The 21,704-nt window shown below is 35.0% G+C and overlaps 2 protein-coding genes across 3 annotated transcripts; one reads left to right on the top strand and one right to left on the bottom strand.

Moving 5' to 3' along the window:
- Nucleotides 1-6,343: 6,343 nt before the first annotated feature.
- LOC121988414 (small nuclear ribonucleoprotein SmD1a-like) lies at nt 6,344-16,763 on the top strand. The gene is made up of 4 exons (XM_042541841.1): nt 6,344-6,495; nt 6,599-6,675; nt 16,132-16,323; nt 16,412-16,763. The coding sequence occupies exons 1-4, from the start codon at nt 6,482-6,484 to the stop codon at nt 16,471-16,473; spliced, it is 345 nt and encodes a 114-aa protein (XP_042397775.1). The 5' UTR covers nt 6,344-6,481; the 3' UTR covers nt 16,474-16,763.
- LOC121988413 (pentatricopeptide repeat-containing protein At3g24000, mitochondrial-like) lies at nt 16,568-20,365 on the bottom strand. Of its 2 annotated transcripts, XM_042541839.1 has the most exons (3): nt 18,066-20,365; nt 17,092-17,345; nt 16,568-16,994 (listed from the first exon to the last, which is right to left on the bottom strand). In XM_042541839.1, exon 1 carries the CDS (start codon nt 20,350-20,352, stop codon nt 18,358-18,360), a length of 1,995 nt encoding a protein of 664 aa, XP_042397773.1. In that variant the 5' UTR covers nt 20,353-20,365; the 3' UTR covers nt 16,568-16,994; nt 17,092-17,345; nt 18,066-18,357. The 2 variants fall into 2 exon arrangements, with proteins under 2 accessions (XP_042397773.1, XP_042397774.1); XM_042541840.1 differs by lacking the exon at nt 17,092-17,345.
- Between the last annotated feature and the right edge of the window lie 1,339 nt (nt 20,366-21,704).

Here is a 21,704-nt window from a genome sequence, read left to right as displayed (position 1 = left end):
TCAAAACTACCACGGGGTACCAACAAAACTGCTACTGTCGTCGGTATAGCAGGTGCTGGCAGCTGGCACAGGTCAGTTGTGTCGACCGCTAGCTACCTCTTTCAGCGGTGAAGAGGATATTCAGATATTTCAAAGGGACAACATATTATTATCTCTATTTCTAAGGATTAAATTTGAGCCTAAGTGGCTACACAAATGCAGATTGGATGGAAGACCTTAATGATAGAAAATCAACATTTAGCTATACCTTACTAAATGGTGGAGTCATCTCATGAAATAGCAAGAAACATGCTTGTGTAGTGTTGTCAGCAATGGAAGTTGAGTATGTGGCTTGTGTAGCGGTTGTACAAGAGATTGTCTGGTTAAGAAGGTTTCTGAAGCATCTGAAGATTGCTGAGGACAATGGGAGCCCTGTTACAGTGTACTGTAACAGTCAAACTACTATAGCTTTTTTTCAATGATCTCAAATATTAGAGAAAAGGTAAACATATAGAAATTAAGTATAATTTTGTAAGATATATTATTGACAAGAAAAATATAATTTTTGAGTACATCCTTACTCGTAATATGTTTATAGATTCTTTTACTAAATCATTAACTAAAGATTCATTTCAAGAATATATAAAGTCTTTCGGACTTCAAAGAATGTAACATATTGTAAAGATAATTATATATATATAAATATCATGATCTATTCAGTGTATATGTCTCTGATACATTTGAATAAAGTCTCGATAAGCATGTTAGTAAATTGAGATTGGTCCACTCACATGGACAATCATCTCTATTTGTTAAGTATAAATAGATGTAAGACTGTTACTTATGGGACAACTTATGTGGCTGTGAATAGAGACATACCCATAAGTTAAGGTCGCCTTGATAACATTAATATACAAGGATAATATTAATGTGTTGAGACTAGCATGTAGGTCAATTGATAACTTAATCTCACAAGTCATGGATATAAGATATCAAGTTGATACATGGGTATATATTAGAGAATATGTACTGAATTGATCCACCATGAGAATATTTCATAGATCATTATATGAGTGTCATAAACATTCTCATGTGATATTGGTATGAATAGTTCTTAGACCTGAAGTCACAATGGTTTCCTACATAATGAGTTGTATACTTTGGTATCAATAAACGTCACATATAATAAGATGGACTATAAAGTCGATCACTGGATATGTAATAAGTTATGTGAAGATATATGAGTGATGTAGATGGGATGTATCCCTTCTATATGACAGAAGTGATATCTATGGACCCCTTGATTAAGTAGGATTACTAAAATGCATAGTCATGCTTAAATAAGTCAATATGAGATATTGAGCTTATTTGGTAAAATGAGTCTACTTAGAGATCAAAAAAATATAAAGATTGATAAGAGAATGACACGGTCTATGCCTCATTGATCAATTTAGATATTGAGGATAGGAGGACAGAGTTATATAAGATAATAGACACAGAAAGGTTAGGTTGGATCTCAACATTCTTGTCACATGGGTAGCAATGATGCATTGCTAGATGTCACTCATTGCTTATGTATCTAAAATGGTTTTAAATATATTTCTAACGTTATGACAATCTATTGGGTCACACACAAAGAACATGTTGATTTAAAGATAGATCATTTATTTTAATTTGACTAAAATGTGGTAAACCCTAAGATTATTGGATTGAGTTGAGTTAGACTTAAATGAATCCAACCATTGGATCATTGGATTGAGTCTAATCCGAATTAGATTCAATAGATTTGACTTAACCACTAAGGATTGATGTCTATTAAATAACTTAATGGAGCATTAATCAAAAGAAGACCAAGAGGCAAAAACTTTTGGTATTCCTTGGATGAGTACAAAAGACTTTTTGGAATTCATTTTCATGTAAATGAATTTGATTCTTCTTCCTCTCCTTCCTCTCTTGGTCGAACTTCACTTGTTGCTAGTACAACAAGGTTGTTTTCTTCTCCAAGTCGTGAGTTCATGAGACGGACAGAAAACGTGCTCATGTGGATACCGTAGAGGCGCGAGCGTACTGATCGCGGTGAGATATGCATCCGAGTCAAAGTTGCTATCGGGAGTACTGGTTCACACACCAAAGGTAACGATTCTATGTGATAAAGTAGGAAAACGTAATATACAGTATTCACAAGGATCTATGGAGGGATTCTTTTTTCGCTGTGCTATGTATTATTTTATACATAAGATCCCTATAAATAAATCTCTACTTCTCTACTATGTGAGACCCTTGAGATTATACGTTAATCTCAATCTTACCCTAAGTGACTTTTTAGCTGTCTACTTAAAATTCTGATTAACGTCCGCTATTTTAGCATGTTTCCTATTGGATATGGATGATTCAGTCTATGGAGCATAACTAGGAAAGCGAATGATTAAAATAGATAAATTCTAGCTAAAAAGGAAAATTAATATTGATTTATATCTTTGGCATTTATTCAATGGTCGACCAGTTACATTTTTTATTGAGTACTTAAAATGAGATTATGAATAATTGTATTGATTGAAGATGTGGAACATGCTCTCGACACAATAGTTATTATGAGGGATTAGAGGTGTTCATATGTAAATGATTAATCTGGAGTAAAGACAAGTTTTTAATGTCTCATATTCGTTCTATAAAGCAGCTAAGCTAAGTGTAACAATTTTCTTAGCATTAATTGTTCAGTGTGCTTGCTGTCGTACGAACTATTTTCCTAGAAGTATGAATTGAGTGTTCTTATATGACCTTTGTGACCATCGGTCTTTATTCTTCATGATCTTTGTGATCATTCACCTTTGTAGTTTAACTTGGACGAGTGGAAGATGTTGCCATTACTATGTGCTTAAAACACATCTTGCCAAGCTCTCCTCCATGGCATTTACTGCTGCGGCAGTAATATAAGGCAATTACAACCTCTTACTACACGCACGTAACGTATACAACGTCCAAGTTATAAAAGAGAAGAAGAAGAACACAAAGACGATAAGGTTCAGTTCGGCATTTGGTTTGTGAAGCTTGAAGGGTTCTTCGGTTCGTTTGTGATTGCTGTACGAAGAACCAGATCTATCGGTCGCCATCCATCGATGTAACTATTTACATTTTGAGTTTGTTACCTGCTTTACAAGATTCTACATGAAAGATTCCAAGATAGAATTTCGCTAAATGCTCAAAGTTGTGATGCATTTGGTGTTTCTTGAAAAGATAAGGGTCTTCGAGTTAGACTTTGCAAAATTCATCTTGATGCTTATCTTATCTACTTGTCAATTTTTTGGCTCATGACATCTTCAAAAAGAGGTAGAGGAGGATCATATTTCAGAATTTTATAAATTTTCAATAATTGATTATAATTATTACGATGAAATCTGGATGCTCGTTGTCAAGTGCTTCTCATGATCTCTAAATCCAAAAGACAAGTTCGTGCCAAGGTCAACACATATTGTCCCGCTGTAGGTCCTCTCATGCTTAGGACATTTTCAATAGTTAAAGTCCTAAATGAACTTTTTTCATGATTTAAACATGCCACATCAATAATATGAAAACTTATTAAAATATTTCCAATGATCAAAGCTCTAAATGAGTTTTTTTTATGATCTCATTCATAGCATGAGTTACATGACTTCATACATATTGCATCAAATTCGAAATAAAAAAATAGATTTATATTTTTCACTACCGTTCTTAAACTACAAACCCTAAACTTTACCTCTAAAATAATTTAAAACTTTTTATTCAACTTTTTAAATTTTATAAATCTCTCGTAAACTTTTCATTGGAGATGCCTTTAAATGAGATGGTGAAAGAGTAAAAAAAACATAGATACTCAACACATGTATATATATCTCATTTTTCGATCATCATTCTTCTTTTATAGCTTTTACCCAGAAATGACTCTCATTATGATATTTCTTCTTCAACCACCGTCAACCTCCATTAATGGCTTCCTCCTCACAACGGCTCCAACATTCACTCCTCTACATAATGACAAATGTTCTCCATTACTAACTATCTTTATTACCGATCGTCCCTTTCGTAACATTTGTCATCTTAAGATTAGATTTTCGTTCATGAACTCCTTCAAATTTAAGAGCATCTTTAATGGTCAAATCTCTTAATAAGCTTTTTTACAATTCCCAATATGTCATATGAATAACATATCACAAGTATAAAAATCTTTTAGGGCATCTTCAATGATTAAATCCCTCAATAATTTTTTTTTTATAATGTTCACATTATAAATCACATATTTTTATTTATTATTTTTTTCATTTAATATCTCTATATAATTTTCATTTGATATTTTAATTAATTATGATCTTTAATTTAATTTATTTATAATTAATAAATTAATTAATTTATGATTTTAAATTTAATTTAATTTATAATTTTCATTTAATATTTAATTAACTTATAAATTTATTTAATTATAATCAATAATATATTTTTAAATTTATCTCAAATATATTTATTTTCAAAAGAAAAAAATACCACTATAATATTACTAAGTATTTATGAAATGAAACATTATAATTAAATGTTTCATCAAATATATATATTTTTAATTATTTGAAAACAGTCAATCATGTACATTAATTAATGGCTTCACCTTTGAAAGAAAAAATAGATTTGAAAATTTAAACATGCTCTTGAATTAAAAACCCCAAATCTCACTTACATAGTCATAAAAGTTTTTTTATGAAGTTTTTCAATTTTACAAACCTTTAACAAAACTTACATTGAAGATGCTCTAAGTGACTAAGTTTAAGATGTTTAGTACCCAACATTCTTGGAGTATATACATGATTTTCGAGCACCAAGCTCAAACAACCCCAAGTACGCACTTACCCAATGCCCGAGTGTCAAGCATCGTATCCTCCCTCTATCTCTTGGTTCAATCCAATCAAATCCATCTTTCAACCCCCATCACATATCCTATTTTTCTTGGACTTTCTGACTCCATAATCATGAATTAATATAGGAATATCAGTAATATTTTTTAGATTTTGTATATATAGACACAAGAAAATTTTATGTTACATACCTATATGTGAGCACCTTTGTTTTCTTAAACCTAAGGATGCGTTTGATTGAGGGTTATCCTTAATAACCTTGGTTATTCATCCAAGGTTATCAACGAAAATCATGTTTGATTTAGGTAATCGATAATTCCCGAGTAATGTTCCATGTCCGACACGTCAATAAAAGGGGCATGCAATCCGGAATCGAAAAACTGAGGTTTTTCTTGATTCCGGGATTAACGAATTTTTTTTACCTAAAATACCCTAGGATAAGAGAAAAATGTGAAAAAACATAAAATTGCAAAGAAAAGAATGAAAAATATAAAAAATAAAATAAAATAACTTAAAAAAAAAAGAAAAAGACATAAAAAAAACATAAAAAATAAAAAATATAGAATAAACATAAAAAATAATAAAAATGAAAAAAATCAAAAATAAAAAATAAAAAAAACATAAAAATAAATAAAATAAATAAAAATAGAATAATTGTAAAAAAATTTTAAAAATAATAAAAAAGGTTTTTAATTTTTTTTAAAAAATAATAAATAGAAAAATAAAATAATAGAAAAAAATAAAAAAATATTAACAAATAGAAAAAAATTAAAAAAACGTAAAAATAAAAAAATGGAAAATGAATAAAAAATGTACAAAAAATATAAAAAATAAAAAAAACGTAAAAAAGGAAAAAAAATAAAAAAAAAATACATAAAAATGAAGAAAAAGAGGAAAAAGAAAAAGTAAAAAACGTAGAATTTAAATAATAATAGTAATAATAATAATAATAATAATAATAATAATAATGTAAGGTTAATTTTGTAAATGAAGGTAATATAGTAAAATATTAAAGTAGGTTATTCATTAAAACTTTTAAATAAATAAATTTTTGTTGCATTACTATGTTGAACAAAACAATATTTGATTATGTTTTATTCTCTATAACTTTGATTATTTGATTATCATAATCACATAATCAAAATTATACATGATAATTTAAATCAAACGTACCCTAAAGATTTAGAGTGAAAAAAACACCTATCTTAAACTACAACTCAAAGTAACCCAATCACAAATAAAAGTTGTTTTCTCTAATAAATATCTATATATTAAGATAAAATATAAAAGACACAACAATTATACTTTTAAAATATATATTTCTTTAAAAAAACATTATCTATTTAGATGTGATGAGTTTTCTTAATAATTTTGAAAGTGAAGGTTTTGTTGATAATATTGAAAAACAATGCAGACAGAGGAAATTCCGAGTAAATGTAATTAACGCTCCAGATGATCTGCAGAACGATCGGACGGTAGCTTCGTTTTCGAGCACGGTAGGATCTATTCCACTCTTTTTAAGCTTCCGTTCCTGACTCCCAGGCGGCCAGGCCCAAGAGCTATTTTTTGGAACCCTAGCTCACGACTGCTCTCCTTTTCGGCTCTTCTGTGATTGGTCCAAGATGAAGCTCGTCAGGTGAGCCGCCCTCAACCTCTTCGTTGCTTTGTTTATCGTGATTTTCCTGCATTTTTATTCATTTTCTGGCCTCTGATGGATCTCCCGCTCGAAATGGCGCTAGGTTTCTGATGAAGCTGAGCAACGAAACTGTCTCGATTGAGCTCAAGAACGGGACCATTGTCCATGGCACCGTCACCGGTATGTCTCTTCGCTCCCTCTTGTTGGTCAAAAGCTGAGTTTTTAGCGAGACCCTTCGCCAGGGTTTAGGGTTTTTTATTCGTGCTAATTCTATATGGTTTCAACGTCGTACAACAATTTAGAAGCGATTGTTTTAGAGGTTTGGTTCTGGTATGGATTGGGATCTGAGGTGCATAAGCTTGGTTTCTGCTTCAGAGGTGTTGGTTTTTAGAACATCTGCAACGCCGCGTTAAAGCCGCGTTATAATTACACTGTAGCTTTAACGTGGCGTTGCAGATCGCCACGTTAAGGGCATCCATAATGCTATAATGTTATAATACTCACCACCTCATCAAAAAGCATGGAGTCCACTGTCACATACTCATTATAACAACCTTCTTCTTTCACCCACATCCCTTTTAACATTAACACACATTATTTATGGGTCCCACAATCTACTCAACCAACTTAAAATTATATCATATTAAATAAATATATTTTAAATATATTTTAAAATATTTAAATTATTATTATTATTTTTAATAATAATATTACTTTTTAAAATATAATTTTATTATTTTTTCAAAAATAATATTAATTTTTTAAAATATATTTATTAAATAAAATATATGGTTGTTAGGAAACGAAATTATAAAATTGAGAAAACGAAATTACAACTGAGTTGGGAAAACAAAATTATAACTGAGCGGTTAAAATTACAAAGCTAGGAAAACAAAATTTCTTTTAAATTACCATGTAATTATGAAATTGAAATGTAACAATCACTTAAATAAATCATACAATTATGAAATTAAAACTAATATATGAAATACTAATTCACGGATTATTGTTGTATTACCCTCGATATGCTCAACTAAGTCGGCGCGAAGTTGGTGATGAACTTGAGTGTCACGTAGCTCAGAATTTGTTCGAAGATAATCTTGAAATCCTCGGTTTGAGCCATGGATAAGTTGTGCAGGTTTGTCACCTTCATCGTTGTATCAATTTGTCATGTGACCTCCCTCATCCTCAACAATCATATTATGCAAAATAATGCATGCTAACATAATTTGTTTTAACTTTTTCCTATACCAATAACGAGTTGGACCTCTGACAATTGCCCATCGAGACTGGAGCACCTCAAATGCCCGTTCAACATCTTTTCTTGCAGACTCCTGTCTTTCCTTAAACAACTTCCTCTTGGGATCCTCCGGGCAAGGAAAAGTCTTAACAAAAGTAGCCCACTTGGTAGATATTTCATCTGTTAGATAATAGTCCTTCGTATATGCAGTGTCGTTCACTGCGAAATTAATCTCCGACATATTTCTTTGTAAGACGTTGTTGAATATGGAAGATTCATATAACATGTTAATATCGTTACGTGAACCGGCGACCCCAAAAAATGCATGACATATCCACAAGTCATGAGACGCAACTGCTTCAAGTACGATTGTTGGTGACCCATGTCCCTTTGTAAATTGACTTTTCCAAACAACTGGACAATTTTTTCATTTCCAGTGCATACAATCAAGGCTACCTAACATGCCAGGGAAGCCATATCTCTCATCATACGTTTGAAGAAGACGTTGAACATCATCAACATTTGGCCTTCTCAAGTACCTATCACCAAATATTTTAACCACGTATTCGCAGAACTTGAAAAGACACTTGATGGCAGTTGATTCACCCATACATAGGTACTCATCATGATGATCGGCAGGGACTTCGTAAGTTAGTTGACGAATCGCGGCTGTGCATTTTTATAGTAGTGACAACCCTTTTCTTCGTACAACATCGTCCCTATGTTGAAAAAATGCTGAATGATTCTCTAATACATTCACTATGCGGAGGAATAACTCTCTTCGCATTTGAAATCATCTTCGAAATATTTCATCATGATACATCGGAGTTATAGAGAAATAATCATTGACGAGTCTCTCATGTCCAGCTTCACGATTTCTTTGGATGAACCTTCTTCTGCGCGTGTCCCTCCTCTGATATGCTTCCATAAGTTGTTGGCGTTGTTGAAGAACCAATAACATCAATTCTTCACCCGGATCATAAGCTTGCTCATCGATTTCAACATGGCCTTCGTCTTCGCTTGTCGAGCTGGAACTTGAGTTAGAGCTGCCTGTAGAATGAGATATTTTTGGAGGAAACACGTTTTAGTATATGTATTTGAGAAATGGTATGATAGTCGAATGAAAATCTTGTAGCACAATGTGTCTATATATATTGTTTTTCTCATGCAACAGCTAGTTTGCAACGGTAAGTTTCCAACTGTAAGTTTGCAACGGCTAATTTGCAACGGTTAGTTTGTAACGCCTAGTTTATAACGAATATTTTTGCAAAATTATAATAATTAAAAATCACATTAATCGAAATGAGAAATATAATAATTAAAAATTACAATTACTTGAAAATATAATAATACTAGAAAATGAACGTTGAAAATATAATAATACTAGAAAATGAACGTTGAGTAAATAATTTAGATATTTCATCTCTACCTAATATCATGGCATAGGCATTTATGTATGATAAGTTGTTTCTTTGTCATCTGTGAGGTGTCTTTGTTCAATATTTCGTACTCCAACTTCAAGCGACGATTCTTAGCTTCAGATTTGGACAAGGCAGTTTTTGCCTTAATCTCCTCTACTTCGAGTTGTCTTTGTTTCAAATCGACTTCGGACTTCTTCACGCTTGTGTACTCAGTGAACTCTGTGATAATATTGTTATAGTTTACTGTCAGATCCTCCATGGTCGATTTTACTTTATATTTTCCCTTTCTTTTTGCTGCCTTTTGTCCCATTGGATGAGTATCTTCATAATCCAGGTCTATACTGACATCTTGGTTGGAGGAGGTGTTGCTTGTTCCCGACTCTGAGGTCCTTGTCTTCTTTGTGGTCACAAAGTGATCAGCGAACTGTGGAGTAAACATTGGGCGATCTTTGATAATTCTCCACACATGTTCGAGATTGAATGCAACACCATTGTTTTTGGATCGATATTTTTCGTACGCAAATTTCAATATATCTTCATCACTGTGACCACTTCGATATGAACTATAAACACTATTGTAATTTACGTTGAATCGATATACCTTCTTTTGGATTGTATTGTGTCAATGTGACCGTATAACATTGGTACTTATGGTGTTTGAACCTAGGGGAAGATTCTCATTGTAGTAGCTTGCAACCCGTCCCCAAAAAACATCCGCCTTTTGATCATTGCAGATTATTGGATCATCATTGATAGTGACAAAACTTCTCGCTAAGACCTCGTCTTCAACTTTTGTCCAACTTGAACGCTTTCTTATACCCTCAGCATTTGAAACCGCCTTTTCTATATTGACCACCTCAATTGAGGATTCATGGTCGGAAAGTTGAGTTTCCGGGATAAAAGTCGGAGTTGCAGGTTCATTCGACATCGAAGGAGTGAAAGACATACCAATTGTGAGTGGGGTACTATATCCATGAACAATCGACGACGTGAAATACAGATGACTTATGTTTTGCCAATATTCGGCTGGAAGCGGTTGATATGGACCTCGAGGGGCATAATTCAGATGATTCATAAAATTTCCAATTTGAAGATTTTGTGGAGGAAACGACATATTCGGAAATGGATGTGAGTATTGATAATTTGGTGGAATTTATGGATTTTGGGAAGATAAATATTCTTGCGAGTTGTTTGTAAAGTTCAAGAAATTTGTAAAAAATACCCTATTATTTTCATCCATTTCGGATAGAAAATAAGATGATAGGAACTTGAAAAAATAGATGGGGAGAGAATTTAGAGAGTAGAATTGAAAAAGTAGTGAGTTGGATTGAAAATATGTATACATATTGATGGATATTTATAGATGAAATTTCGAATTAGCCGTTAAAAAATAACCGTTAAAAAATTAACCGTTTTATTACCTTTTTAATTTTAAAATTTATAAATTTTTAAATAAATAAAATTAAAAAATTATATATATACATGGGGTGAACACGTTCAAGCTTCTGAACGCCTTCAAGCGATGAATATTAACGCGGCGATCTGCAACGCCGCGTTAAAACTACAGCGATCTAATATTCATCGCTTGAACGCGTTCAAGATGCATGGGTGGGCCACCCCATGTTATATATATAATTTTTTAATTTTATTTATTAAAAAATTTATAAATTTTAAAATTAAAAAGGTAATAAAATGGTTAGTTTTTTAACGGTTATTTTTTAACGGTTAATTCGAAATTTCATCTATAAATATCCATCAATATGTACACATATTTTCATTCCAACTCACTACTCTTTCAATTCTACTATCTAAATTCTCTCCCCATCTATTTTTTCAAGTTCCTACCATCTTATTTTCTATCCGAAATGGATGAAAATAATAGGGCATTTTTTATAAATTTCTTGAATTCTACAAACAATTCGCAAGAATATTCATCTTCCCAAATTCCATCAAATTATCAATACTCACATCCATTTCCGAATAATGTCGTTTCCTCCCCAAAATCTTCTAAATTTTCAAGGTTTTGGAAATTTTATGAATCATCTGAATTATGCCTCTCGAGGTCCATATCAACCGCTTCCAGCCGAATATTGGCAAAACATGAGTCATCCGTATTTCACGTCGTCGGTTGTTCATGGATATGGTACCCCACTCACAATTGGTATGTCTTTCACTCCTTTGATGTCGAATGAACCTGCAACTTCGACTTTTATCCCGGAAACTCAACTTTCCGACCGTGAATCCCCAATTGAGGTGGTCAATTTAGAAAAATGAAAATATTTCCCTATGTTCAAACATCAGAATTACAAATGTTATACGGTCACATTGACACAATACAATCCAAAATAAGGTATATCGATTCAACGCAAATTACAATAGTTCATATCGAAGTGGTCACAGTGATGAAGATATATTGAGATTTGCGTACGAAAAATATCGATCCGAAAACAATGGCGTTGCATTCAATCTCAAACATGTGTGGAGAATTGTCAAAAATCGCCCAATGTTTACTCCACAGTTCGTTGATCACTTTGTGACCACAAAGAAGACGAGGACCTCAGAGCCGGGAGCAAGCAACACCTCCTCCAACCAAGATGTGAGTATAGACCTGGATTATGAAGATGCTTGTCTAATGGGACAAAAGGTAGCAAAAAGAAAGGGAAAAGATAAAGTAAAATCGATCATGGAGGATCTGACAGTAAACTACAATAATATCATCACTGAGTACACAAGCGTGAAGAAGTCCGAAGTCGATTTGAAACAAAAATAACTTGAAGTAGAGGAGATTAAGGCAAAAGTTGCATTGTCTAAATCTGAAGCTAAGAATCGTCGCTTGAAGTTGAAAGAGTATGAAATATTAAACAAAGACACCTCGCAGATGACAAAGGAGCAGCTTATCATACATGCCTATGCCAGGATATTAGGTCGAGATGGAATATTTAAATTGTTTACTCAACGTTCATTTTCTAATATTATTATATTTTTGAGTGATTGTAATTTTTAATTATTGTATTTCTCATTTCGATTAATGTGATTTTTAATTATTATAATTTTACAAAATAATCATTATAAACAAGCCTGGGAAATTAGCTGTTACAACTAGCTGTTGGAAACTAGGCGTTGCAAATTAGTCGTTGCAAACTTACCGTTGGAAACTAGCCGTTGCATGAGAAAAATAATATATATAAACACATTGTGCTACAAGATTTTCATTCAACTATAATATCATTTCTCAAACACATATACTAAACGTTTCCAAATCATTTTTTTTCTTCAATTTGCCAGGTTCATAGTGGCTTTCGTCGAGAGCTTATGATTCGGTGAAGAATATGTTATTGGTTTTTCAATAACACCAACAACTTATGGAAGCATATCGAGGAGGGACAGATGGTAAGCCCAAAGAAATCGTGAGGAACCCGAGAACAATGATTATATAACCCTGTATTATAAAGATATTTCAATGCGAAGAGAGTTATTACTTCGCATGGTGAATGATAGAGAATCAACAAGATTTTCAACATAGGATGCTCTGTCAGAAGAAAAGGGTTGTCACCACTACAAAAACGCACCACCGTGATTCGTCAACTAGCTTACGGAGTCCCTGCCGATCATCTTGACGAATACCTACATATTACGTATGGGTGAATCAACTGCTCAAATGCTGATGATGTTCAACGTCTTCTTCAAATGTATGATGAGAGACATGGCTTCCCTGGCATGTTAGGTAGCCTTGATTGTATGCACTGGAAATGAAAAAATTGTCCAGTTGTTTGGAAAGGTCAATTTACAAGGGGACATGGGTCACCAACAATCGTACTTGAAGCGGTTGCGTCTCATGACTTGTGGATATGACATGCATTTTTTGGGGTCGTCGGTTCACGTAACGATATTAACGTGTTATATGAATCTCCCATATTCAACGTCTTGCAAAGAAATATGTCGGAGATTAGTTTCACAGTGAACGACACTGCATATACGAAGGGCTATCATCTAACAGATGGAATATATCCCGAGTGGGTTACTTTTGTTAAGACTTTTCCTTGCCCGAAGGATCCCAAGAGGAAGTTGTTTAAGGAAAGACAGGAGTCTGCAAAAAGATGTTGAACGGGCATTTGGGGTGTTCCAATCTCGATGGGCAATTGTCAGAGGTCCAGTTCGTTATTAGTATAGGAAAAAGTTAAAACAAATCATGTTAGCATGCATTATTTTGCATAATATGATTGTTGAAGATGAGGGAGGTCACGTGATAAATTGGTACAACGATGAAAGTGACGAACTCGCACAACCTATCCATGGCTCAAACCGAGGATTTTAAGATTATTTTCGAACAAATTCTGAGCTACGTGACACTCAAGTTCACCACCAACTTCGCGCCGACTTAGTTGAGCATATCTGGGGGCAATACAACAACAATCCGTGAATTAGTATTTCATATATTATTTTTAATTTCATAATTGTATGATTTATTTAAGTGATTATTACATTTCAATTTCATAATTACATGGTAATTTAAAAGAAATTTTATTTTCCCAGCTTTGTAATTTTAGCCGTTCAATTATAATTTCTTTTTCCCAATTTTATAATTTCGTTTTCCTAACATTGTAATTTCGTTTTCTCACAGCCATATATTTTATTTAATAAATATATTTTAAAAAATTAATATTATTTTTGAAAAATAATAAAATTATATTTTGAAAAGTAATATTATTATTAAAAATAATAATAATAATTTAAATATTTTAAAATATATTTAAAATATATTTATTTAATATGATATAATTTTAAGATGATTGAGTGGATTGTGGGATCCATAAATAATGAGTGTTAATATTAAAAAGGATGTGGATAAAAGAAGGATGTTATAATGAATATGTGACAGTGGACCCCATGCTTTTTGATGAGGTGATGGGTATTATAATATTATAGCATTGTGGATGCCCTTAGAGCATCTGAGCTCTTGGATCCTCATCAATGTCACGTCAAAACAACAATCTCACCCAGAGAACACCTCTGAATTTTAATTTTCAGTTCATTTAGGGATGACATGTAGCACCCAGGGAACACCTAATATTATTTTTTTTAATTTCACTACATTTAGCCTAAATATTATATCCTAAATCCTGATTTTTTTTTATAAAAATAACACTTAAGTATTCACGGATAGCTATACAATTACAAAATATAATTACAATTTTATAAAATTTAAATTCATATAATTGCTAGCATTGAATGACATTAATAATTAAAAAGTGGAGTACATAAATACTGTAGTCAATCAAATAAAAGACAAATTATAACAGTATATAAAGATAAGTTAAACACACCTACTGTGTATTTTTTTTTATCTATTTTTTCATGTATACAAAGTTGTCTCAGTGCCTTCTCATTTTTATCTTTCATAAGAATTTTATAATCTTATGAAAAACCTCAGCTGCAAAGCTATTTTTTTATATTTGAAATTCTTTAATATATCGTCAATCCATGTTGTTGCTTTGTTCCATTTTGTCGCTCTATCTGACTTTCAAATTACTTGTCCTTTTCGTTGCCTTTTGTCCTATTGGACGAATGTGGACTTCACAGTTATCCACATTAACACTTGTATTTGGATTTGATGTGGAAGTCTGGCCCTTGATTCGGATGTCCTTGCCTGTGTCGGTGCTGATAGTGACCCATAACTTCGCAAGGATCACGTCTTCATCGAGAGCGCAAATTGTTCGTTTTGAGTGCTCTATTTTCGATTTGTATTTGTGCTCTATATGTGATGAGTATGGTGGCCACTGAGTTCTTGGAATAGAATATGGTGTTACGGGTTCTTTGTCGTTGACAGATGCATTAACACTAGCCCTTCTTGATTCATTTGAAGGCATGATTGATGGTTAAGGAGAAGAAATACGTACAACAGAGATGCCATCCTAAATTGGCTACCTATGGTTGACCAATCTTGGGGTGGATACATACCAAATGGAGCCGGAACGACATTACTCAGATTTGTCAAATTTTTTTAAAAAAACTTTAGAAATTTAGAGGATATTGTGGAACATATGAAATATTTTGAAAATTTAGAGGGTATTATGTGCGAGAGGAAAATTGAGAATATTGGACATTTGGATGAATGTGAAAAATTTTGGCAAGAGGTGTTTTCTTCCCTATTGGGAGAATTTAAAAGATTTGTAAAAGAAGCACTAAAATTTTCATCCATTTCGAATAAAAATATAAATATAGAATGGAAGGAAGAAAAAAGATGTAGAAAGTGATACAATGAATGAAAAAATAAAGATTTGAAGATGTATTTATAAGGTTTTTTTTTAAAAAAAATAATTAACTGCTGAAATAATGAAAAACAATGGCTAAAAATTAGTCGTTAAACAATGGCTAATTTTTGCCATTGTTCAACTCTCTTTTTCTATTTTAATTTTTTTTCAAAAAAATAAAAATTAATTTTTAAAAAAATAACAAAGAGATAGTTATTGATTTTTTTGGGATCGGGTTTCTATTGTTATTAATATTTTGTTCACCCATAAAGTTGGATTAGTCACTCCTTCACTAAGTTGGAATTCAATCTTTTTATCATTCAAAGTCACTAGAGATAGTTATTGATTTCTTTAGATTGATTGAGCTATAAACTATCAGATAAATGTTCAAGCAAACTAATTTTGACTTTTTGAGCAAATATTACATGTTTCCCCGTTCAACCTTTAGATCCTTGCCTTTTCGGATCGGGTTTCTATTGTGGTAGTGAAAGTAGCGTGTCATATCTTTTCTTTTAGAGCTTGAGTTCTTTCAATATATTTTAGGTTCTTTGATTTTCCGAATTTTGGGAAATTTGACAATTTTTGAACTTTCAGGAGTTTCATTAGATTCAAATTGTCAAACTCACGATGTTATGCTTTAAGAAGCTAACACATACAATTCTTCACAATCAAGTTTAACAACCCTCATTGTTTAATCACGCTTAATCTTTTCTGCTTATTACAGGTGTGGATATCAGCATGAACACACACTTGAAGACTGTGAAACTAACATTCAAGGGGAAAAATCCTGTTTCCCTTGATCACCTCAGTGTGAGAGGCAATAACATTCGGTACTATATCCTACCTGACAGCCTGAACCTTGAGACTTTACTTGTCGAGGAAACACCTCGGGTGAAGCCGAAAAAGCCTACTGCTGGTATGCTTCTCTCTCGATGTTTTCCCACTTCAATATTATTTCAATCTATCAGTATTCACATCTATGTTATGTTTCGTCCGAAACCCAGGGAGATCACTGGGCCGTGGTCGTGGCCGGGGGCGCGGTCGTGGACGAGGCCGTGGTCGTTAGCCTCATCAATTTTCAGATTTTATTTCTGCATCAGCTTATGTTCAAATACCTTGCTGTTATTGTCAATACTATTTATGCTCAAGACAGCAAGCAAGGCTGTTTTAGCTCCAAGGAAACTCCGATATTTTAATTAGCCAAACCTCAAATCCACCAGAAGTCATCATGGATTTTGGTTTTAGCTTTTTTTGGCGGTTTGTAAAGTGTGTTCTTGTTGGATTAGCTGATATTTAACTTATCCTGCAATTTAATCTTGTTCTTTGTATCTAGTATGATAGTATCTTCATTTTTTATGACTTGTATGATTTGCCATGTATCTTCAAAATATTTATACTTTCTAGCCTTAGAATTGAAATAAGTAATTGCTAAGAACAACATATCAAAATCTGACCTCATTATGAAACCAACAAAGATGATGATCCGGAGCAATCAGCTAAACTGAGAACAGCCTGAGGCAGCATCCACAAAAAATGAAGCACAAAAGAGCATTGTGCATTGCATAGGCCTCTCTCTTCAAACATCACCTACAAAACATAAAGAAGAAGAATAACTCACTTAAAGAAAATATAGACAACGTGAAACTCTATTTGATCTTAGCAATCTCATTACTTCTTTACTCACATATTATCACTTGGCAACTGATGCTAGTTCCAAGTAAACCCTTAAATGGCCCCCGGGCACCGCTCAAGTGGCAAGGTAATAGTGGCACAGAACATCTAGGATCAATTCCTAGCAAGGTATTCGCACAGTGTGATTAATTTCAGAAAGTTCGGCTGGATTGTCAGACCACTTGGTGTTTTCTGGATTTATCTTGGTGGCTTGAAAAACTTTCATGGAACTAAATTAATCGCCTCTAAGATTAATCGGTTGGATACCTAGATTATCAAAAATAAATAACCCTTAAATGACCGGACAAGTAATTCGAATGTTCACAGTTTGCGATAATGAAAACTAAAGAAGGTTATCCATTAGGAATGGAGTAAATTAATATAGGTGGTCCTAACCAAAATGAAGTTAGATGCATGTCGTGAATGCCCTCAAGCTTCTGATACTCAAGAAATGCGAACTTGGGTGGAGTTATATTTTGTATCAGTTGATAGTGGATATCAACTCCAGTAAGTTCATAGTGGATATTGGGAAGCATAACCATAGAGCATTTTGTAAAACAAAGAGTAAAGCAATGAAATGGGAGATGAAGACGACAATGTACACTGTCTCTATAGTTCATTGAACAACTTACCAAGTTTTTTTTTGTTAAATTCAGTAAACTAATAAATTTAATTGACCCAATAGCCTTAAGTATTCTTTTCATTTAATCCAAAATCTCAAAAATGCTTTGATCTAATATTCAACACCAGCTTAACGATTGTATCTAGGGTACTTGTTCATAGGAGGTGGACATTGACAGATTCAGTATGCATTCAGACAATTTCTGTTGCGGAGGACTTTCCAATATCAAGCAAGTCTTAGCATTCATATTCATTGAAAAATTTACCGCGTTAGGTAACAGGCTCGACAAATCTAAACAGTAGGAGAGTTCAAATTGTAGATTCATATGCATGTATAACAAGTTCGAACAAAAGACAACAGCTTACCTTGTAAAACTTCCGACTAGTTTGGCATATGGGTTGAAGAGCTCCATTCTCTTCTTGACAAGGGAATCACTGGTATTCCTTCTTCAGAGTTGCTAGATAACGTTAGGATATGGAAGGTAAACTGTGAGGTATCCTGACAAAGGCAGCAGAAAGCTAGCTCAAATAATCTGGGCAATCATCTTTCTTGGCTAATCATGCACAGCTTCAAATAATTCATAAGCTAGATGATATTGCATGCCTGTTCCATTGAACAATATGATATCCTCTCAAGCCATTCTTAAGTAGTTTCTTCTTACCAGTAGTCATTACATGAACAAGAACCTCTGCTGAAATGATGAAACCGATTGGTGTCCCTCACAGTGATCTCCCTCTCCATTACCTTGGAGACATGCTTAATTGCGGAATGACAATCGCCGCACATCCTGATGTTTTTCATAATTAGAATAGGTGCCCCAGGGGGCTTGTTGAGTAGAGCAAATGCAAGAGCCAGTTTCTCACTGTGGTATTGCAATTTTGCTTCCCGTTCATGTTCATCCACATGTAATAGCACATAATTTGTGTCCGGAACATATCCCACTTCCTTGATTTTTGCATCAATTTTCTCCCACATGTCATTTATCTCCTTCATTCTTGGATGGGAATCATCATTTGCTACAAACATGTGGGTAGAGTTTTCGATCACCACCCAACTACAAGCAGGCTCCTTCTTAACTCCACCAACTTTCATCATTTTCCTCACTTCAGCTGCATCAGTCCATCTACCAGTACACGCATAGAGGTTGTAAAGCAACACATGAGGACCGGCATCATGCGGGTCGAGTTCAAATAGCTTCTCAGCGGCAAATTTCCCTAACTCTGCATTCTTGTGCATCCTACAAGCACCAAGCAAAGCTCCCCAAACAGCAGCAGTAGATGGAATGGGCATTTCATCAATGAATGTCCGTGCACGAGCAAGAAGACCAGCTCGGCCAAGAAGATCAACAATTGTTACATAATGCTCAATCTCCGGTTCCACGCTGCATCTTACCATCAAGTTGAAGTAGTACTGTCCTTCCCTCACCATTCCACCATGGCTGCAAGCAGTAAGGATGCAGAGGAAGGTAATTTGATTTGGCTGGACTCCAAGCCTACGCATCTCCTCAAACCAGTGGATTGCTTCCTTGACAAGCCCATGCTGAGCATACCCAGTAAGCATTGAATTCCAAGAAACAACATCTCGCTTAGACAGTCGATCGAAGATTTTCTTCGCATCTTGAATGCTTCCCGACTTTGCATACATGTCTAAAAGTGTATTGCCGACGAAAGCTGTAAGCTTCTGTCCAGATTTTATCATATGAGCATGCACCCACTTTCCTTGCTCTAGTGCACCAAGACCAGCGCAAGCGCTAAAGATGCTCGAGTAGGTGAAATGTGTGGCCTTAAAACAGCTCCTTTGCATCTCTGAGAACTTTCTCATGGTCATTTCGCCTTCTTCTCTCCTCGCGTAGCCTGCAATCAACGCATTCCATGATACCTCGTTCTTTGATTGCAACCGGTCGAACACCAAGCAGGCATCTTTCATCCTTCCACGACGAGCGTACATGTCTAGTATTGCGCTGCCCACGTACACATCCGAGGTGCAGCCAGACTTCACGCTCAGAGCATGGATCTCTTCCCCATGCTTATCAACTGAAGCAGCTCCACAGGCTTTGAAGAGGCTGGCGAAGGTGAACCCATTCGGAGCCATCCGAAGCCGAAGCATCTCCGGAAGCAACGCCAGCGCTTCATTCGGCCTGTTGTTCTGGGCGTAGCCCGTGATGAGGGCGGTCCAGGTGACCATGTCCCTCAGGGGCATATCATCGAACGCTTTACGCGCCTCGTCCAAGCTTCCGCATTTGCAGTACATATTGACGATCGAGTTGTGGAGGAAGATATCGGAGTGGAATCGGGACCGAAGAAGGTGGGAATGGGCGAGCCTTCCCTCTTCGATCCGCTTCGAGTCGCCGCATCGCTTAAAGAGGAGGGAGTAGAGGTCGGCGGTGGGACGGAGGGAGCCCGAATCGAGGAGGTCGAGGACGAGGAGCCCACGCGGACTCTTGAGGAGGAGGTCCTTGAGTAAGATCGAGGAGAGGGGAAGGAGGTGGCCGGCGTCGGTTTCGGAGGAGGTGGAGGAAGAGTCGAAGGCGTCCGGAATGGCGGCGGAGGCTGCGGGGGAGGAAGAGTAGTAGGGGGAGAGGAAGGAGAATAAGGAGGGAGAGGAAGCGAATGGAGAGAGTGGAAACGACCAGAGCTGCTGCCGCTTCTTCATGGCTTCAATTTTTAAGGAGAAAGAACATTTTGGAACTGACATTTCACTTATTTGTTGGAAAATTTTACCTTACCCCCAACATTTTTCGCTTTTTGTAACTACCCCTGTCATTTCATCATTATCGTTTTATCATCAGTACTATAAGTATGATTAAAAATACCTTTTCTTGGTAAATAAAAAATATGATGATCCCGTCTGAGTTCAGAATGGAGCGTGGATCTTTTGATCCGTAAAATGTGGATTAAAGAATGGGTCATTCTCTATCATTGGTGGAGAGTGATGGCTCTACTTATTTTACACATGAGATCATCACTCTCCACCAATGATGTAGAGTAGTCCATCTTCTAATCCACGTTTTACGGACCAAAGGATCCGCGCTCAAGGATAAGGGACCAGGGGTAAGAGATCAGGGAATCTGAACTGTTTCACCCAGTCTTTATGATAATCGACACAATTGATCCAATAAAAATCAACATGATATGCATCTAACCTATCGAAAGAGCTCGACTGCAAGTACATTCAAGAGTAAACTCATTCTGAACAACTCAGATCCTCTGGTCCCCAAAACACAAATCAGAGGTTGGGCCACTCTCCACCATCGCTGGAGAGTGATGGCCCCCACTTATTTGACATGTGGGACCATCACTCTCCACCAATGCCCATCCTCTAGTCCGCGTTTTGCGGACCAGAGGCTCTGAGTTGCTTATCGTTGGCTCTCTGTTGGTCCCATACAAAACTGGTTCATTTATTCATGTGCAATACCCATTTCAAAACGCAAAATCAGTTCATTTACGCATGTGCAGTATTCATTTCAAAATGCAAAACCCTAAACCTCCTGCAACCTATTGCGACCTTCGACCGACCACTATCTCCGCGACCTCCGACGACATTTGAACACAATCGTCCTCTGAAGCTCTGAAGCTTCAAGCAGCATGCCGTCGACGGCCCAAGGCTCTGACTCCTACGATGATGGCCAGCTCTGAGGCCTTGTCCTATCCTCGACCCTCAACGACCCAAGCTCCAAGCTCCGCCCTCTACTCCTGATTTGTAAGTACTATTTATAATAATTTTGGCCATTTCTGTTTTGTCCTAATTTTGGCCATTGCTGTTCTTGAGAGAGGATCCGAAGCATTTGATAACTAAAGATAACATTGACATGCAGAAAATTGACATAAAATTAGAAAAGATCGAACTGTGATACCAATTTGTCAAAAAATTGACCAAGTTATTACATGTAATTATCAACAAACTCTGAAACTTTATAATCAATAACCATAATAGTTGGCATAACTACATAATATGGATGACCAACAGAAGAATTTGGCGAGTTCGATTTATTCGAGCAAACCATA

Source organism: Zingiber officinale, chromosome 6B, assembly GCF_018446385.1.
Source record: "Zingiber officinale cultivar Zhangliang chromosome 6B, Zo_v1.1, whole genome shotgun sequence".
In the NCBI taxonomy this organism is placed as follows: Eukaryota; Viridiplantae; Streptophyta; class Magnoliopsida; order Zingiberales; family Zingiberaceae; genus Zingiber; species Zingiber officinale.
The sequence above is the reverse complement of the archived record's forward strand: the minus strand, read 5'-3'. Positions and strand labels throughout refer to the sequence as shown.

Coding starts and splice junctions, on each gene's coding strand:
- LOC121988414 (XM_042541841.1), top strand. Junction 6,676..16,131: donor TGTCCATGGCACCGTCACCG/GTATGTCTCTTC, acceptor TGCTTATTACAG/GTGTGGATATCAGCATGAAC. Junction 16,324..16,411: donor GCCGAAAAAGCCTACTGCTG/GTATGCTTCTCT, acceptor TCCGAAACCCAG/GGAGATCACTGGGCCGTGGT.
- LOC121988413 (XM_042541839.1), bottom strand. CDS start 20,352: ATGAAGAAGCGGCAGCAGCTCTGGTCGTTTCCACTCTCTCCATTCGCT.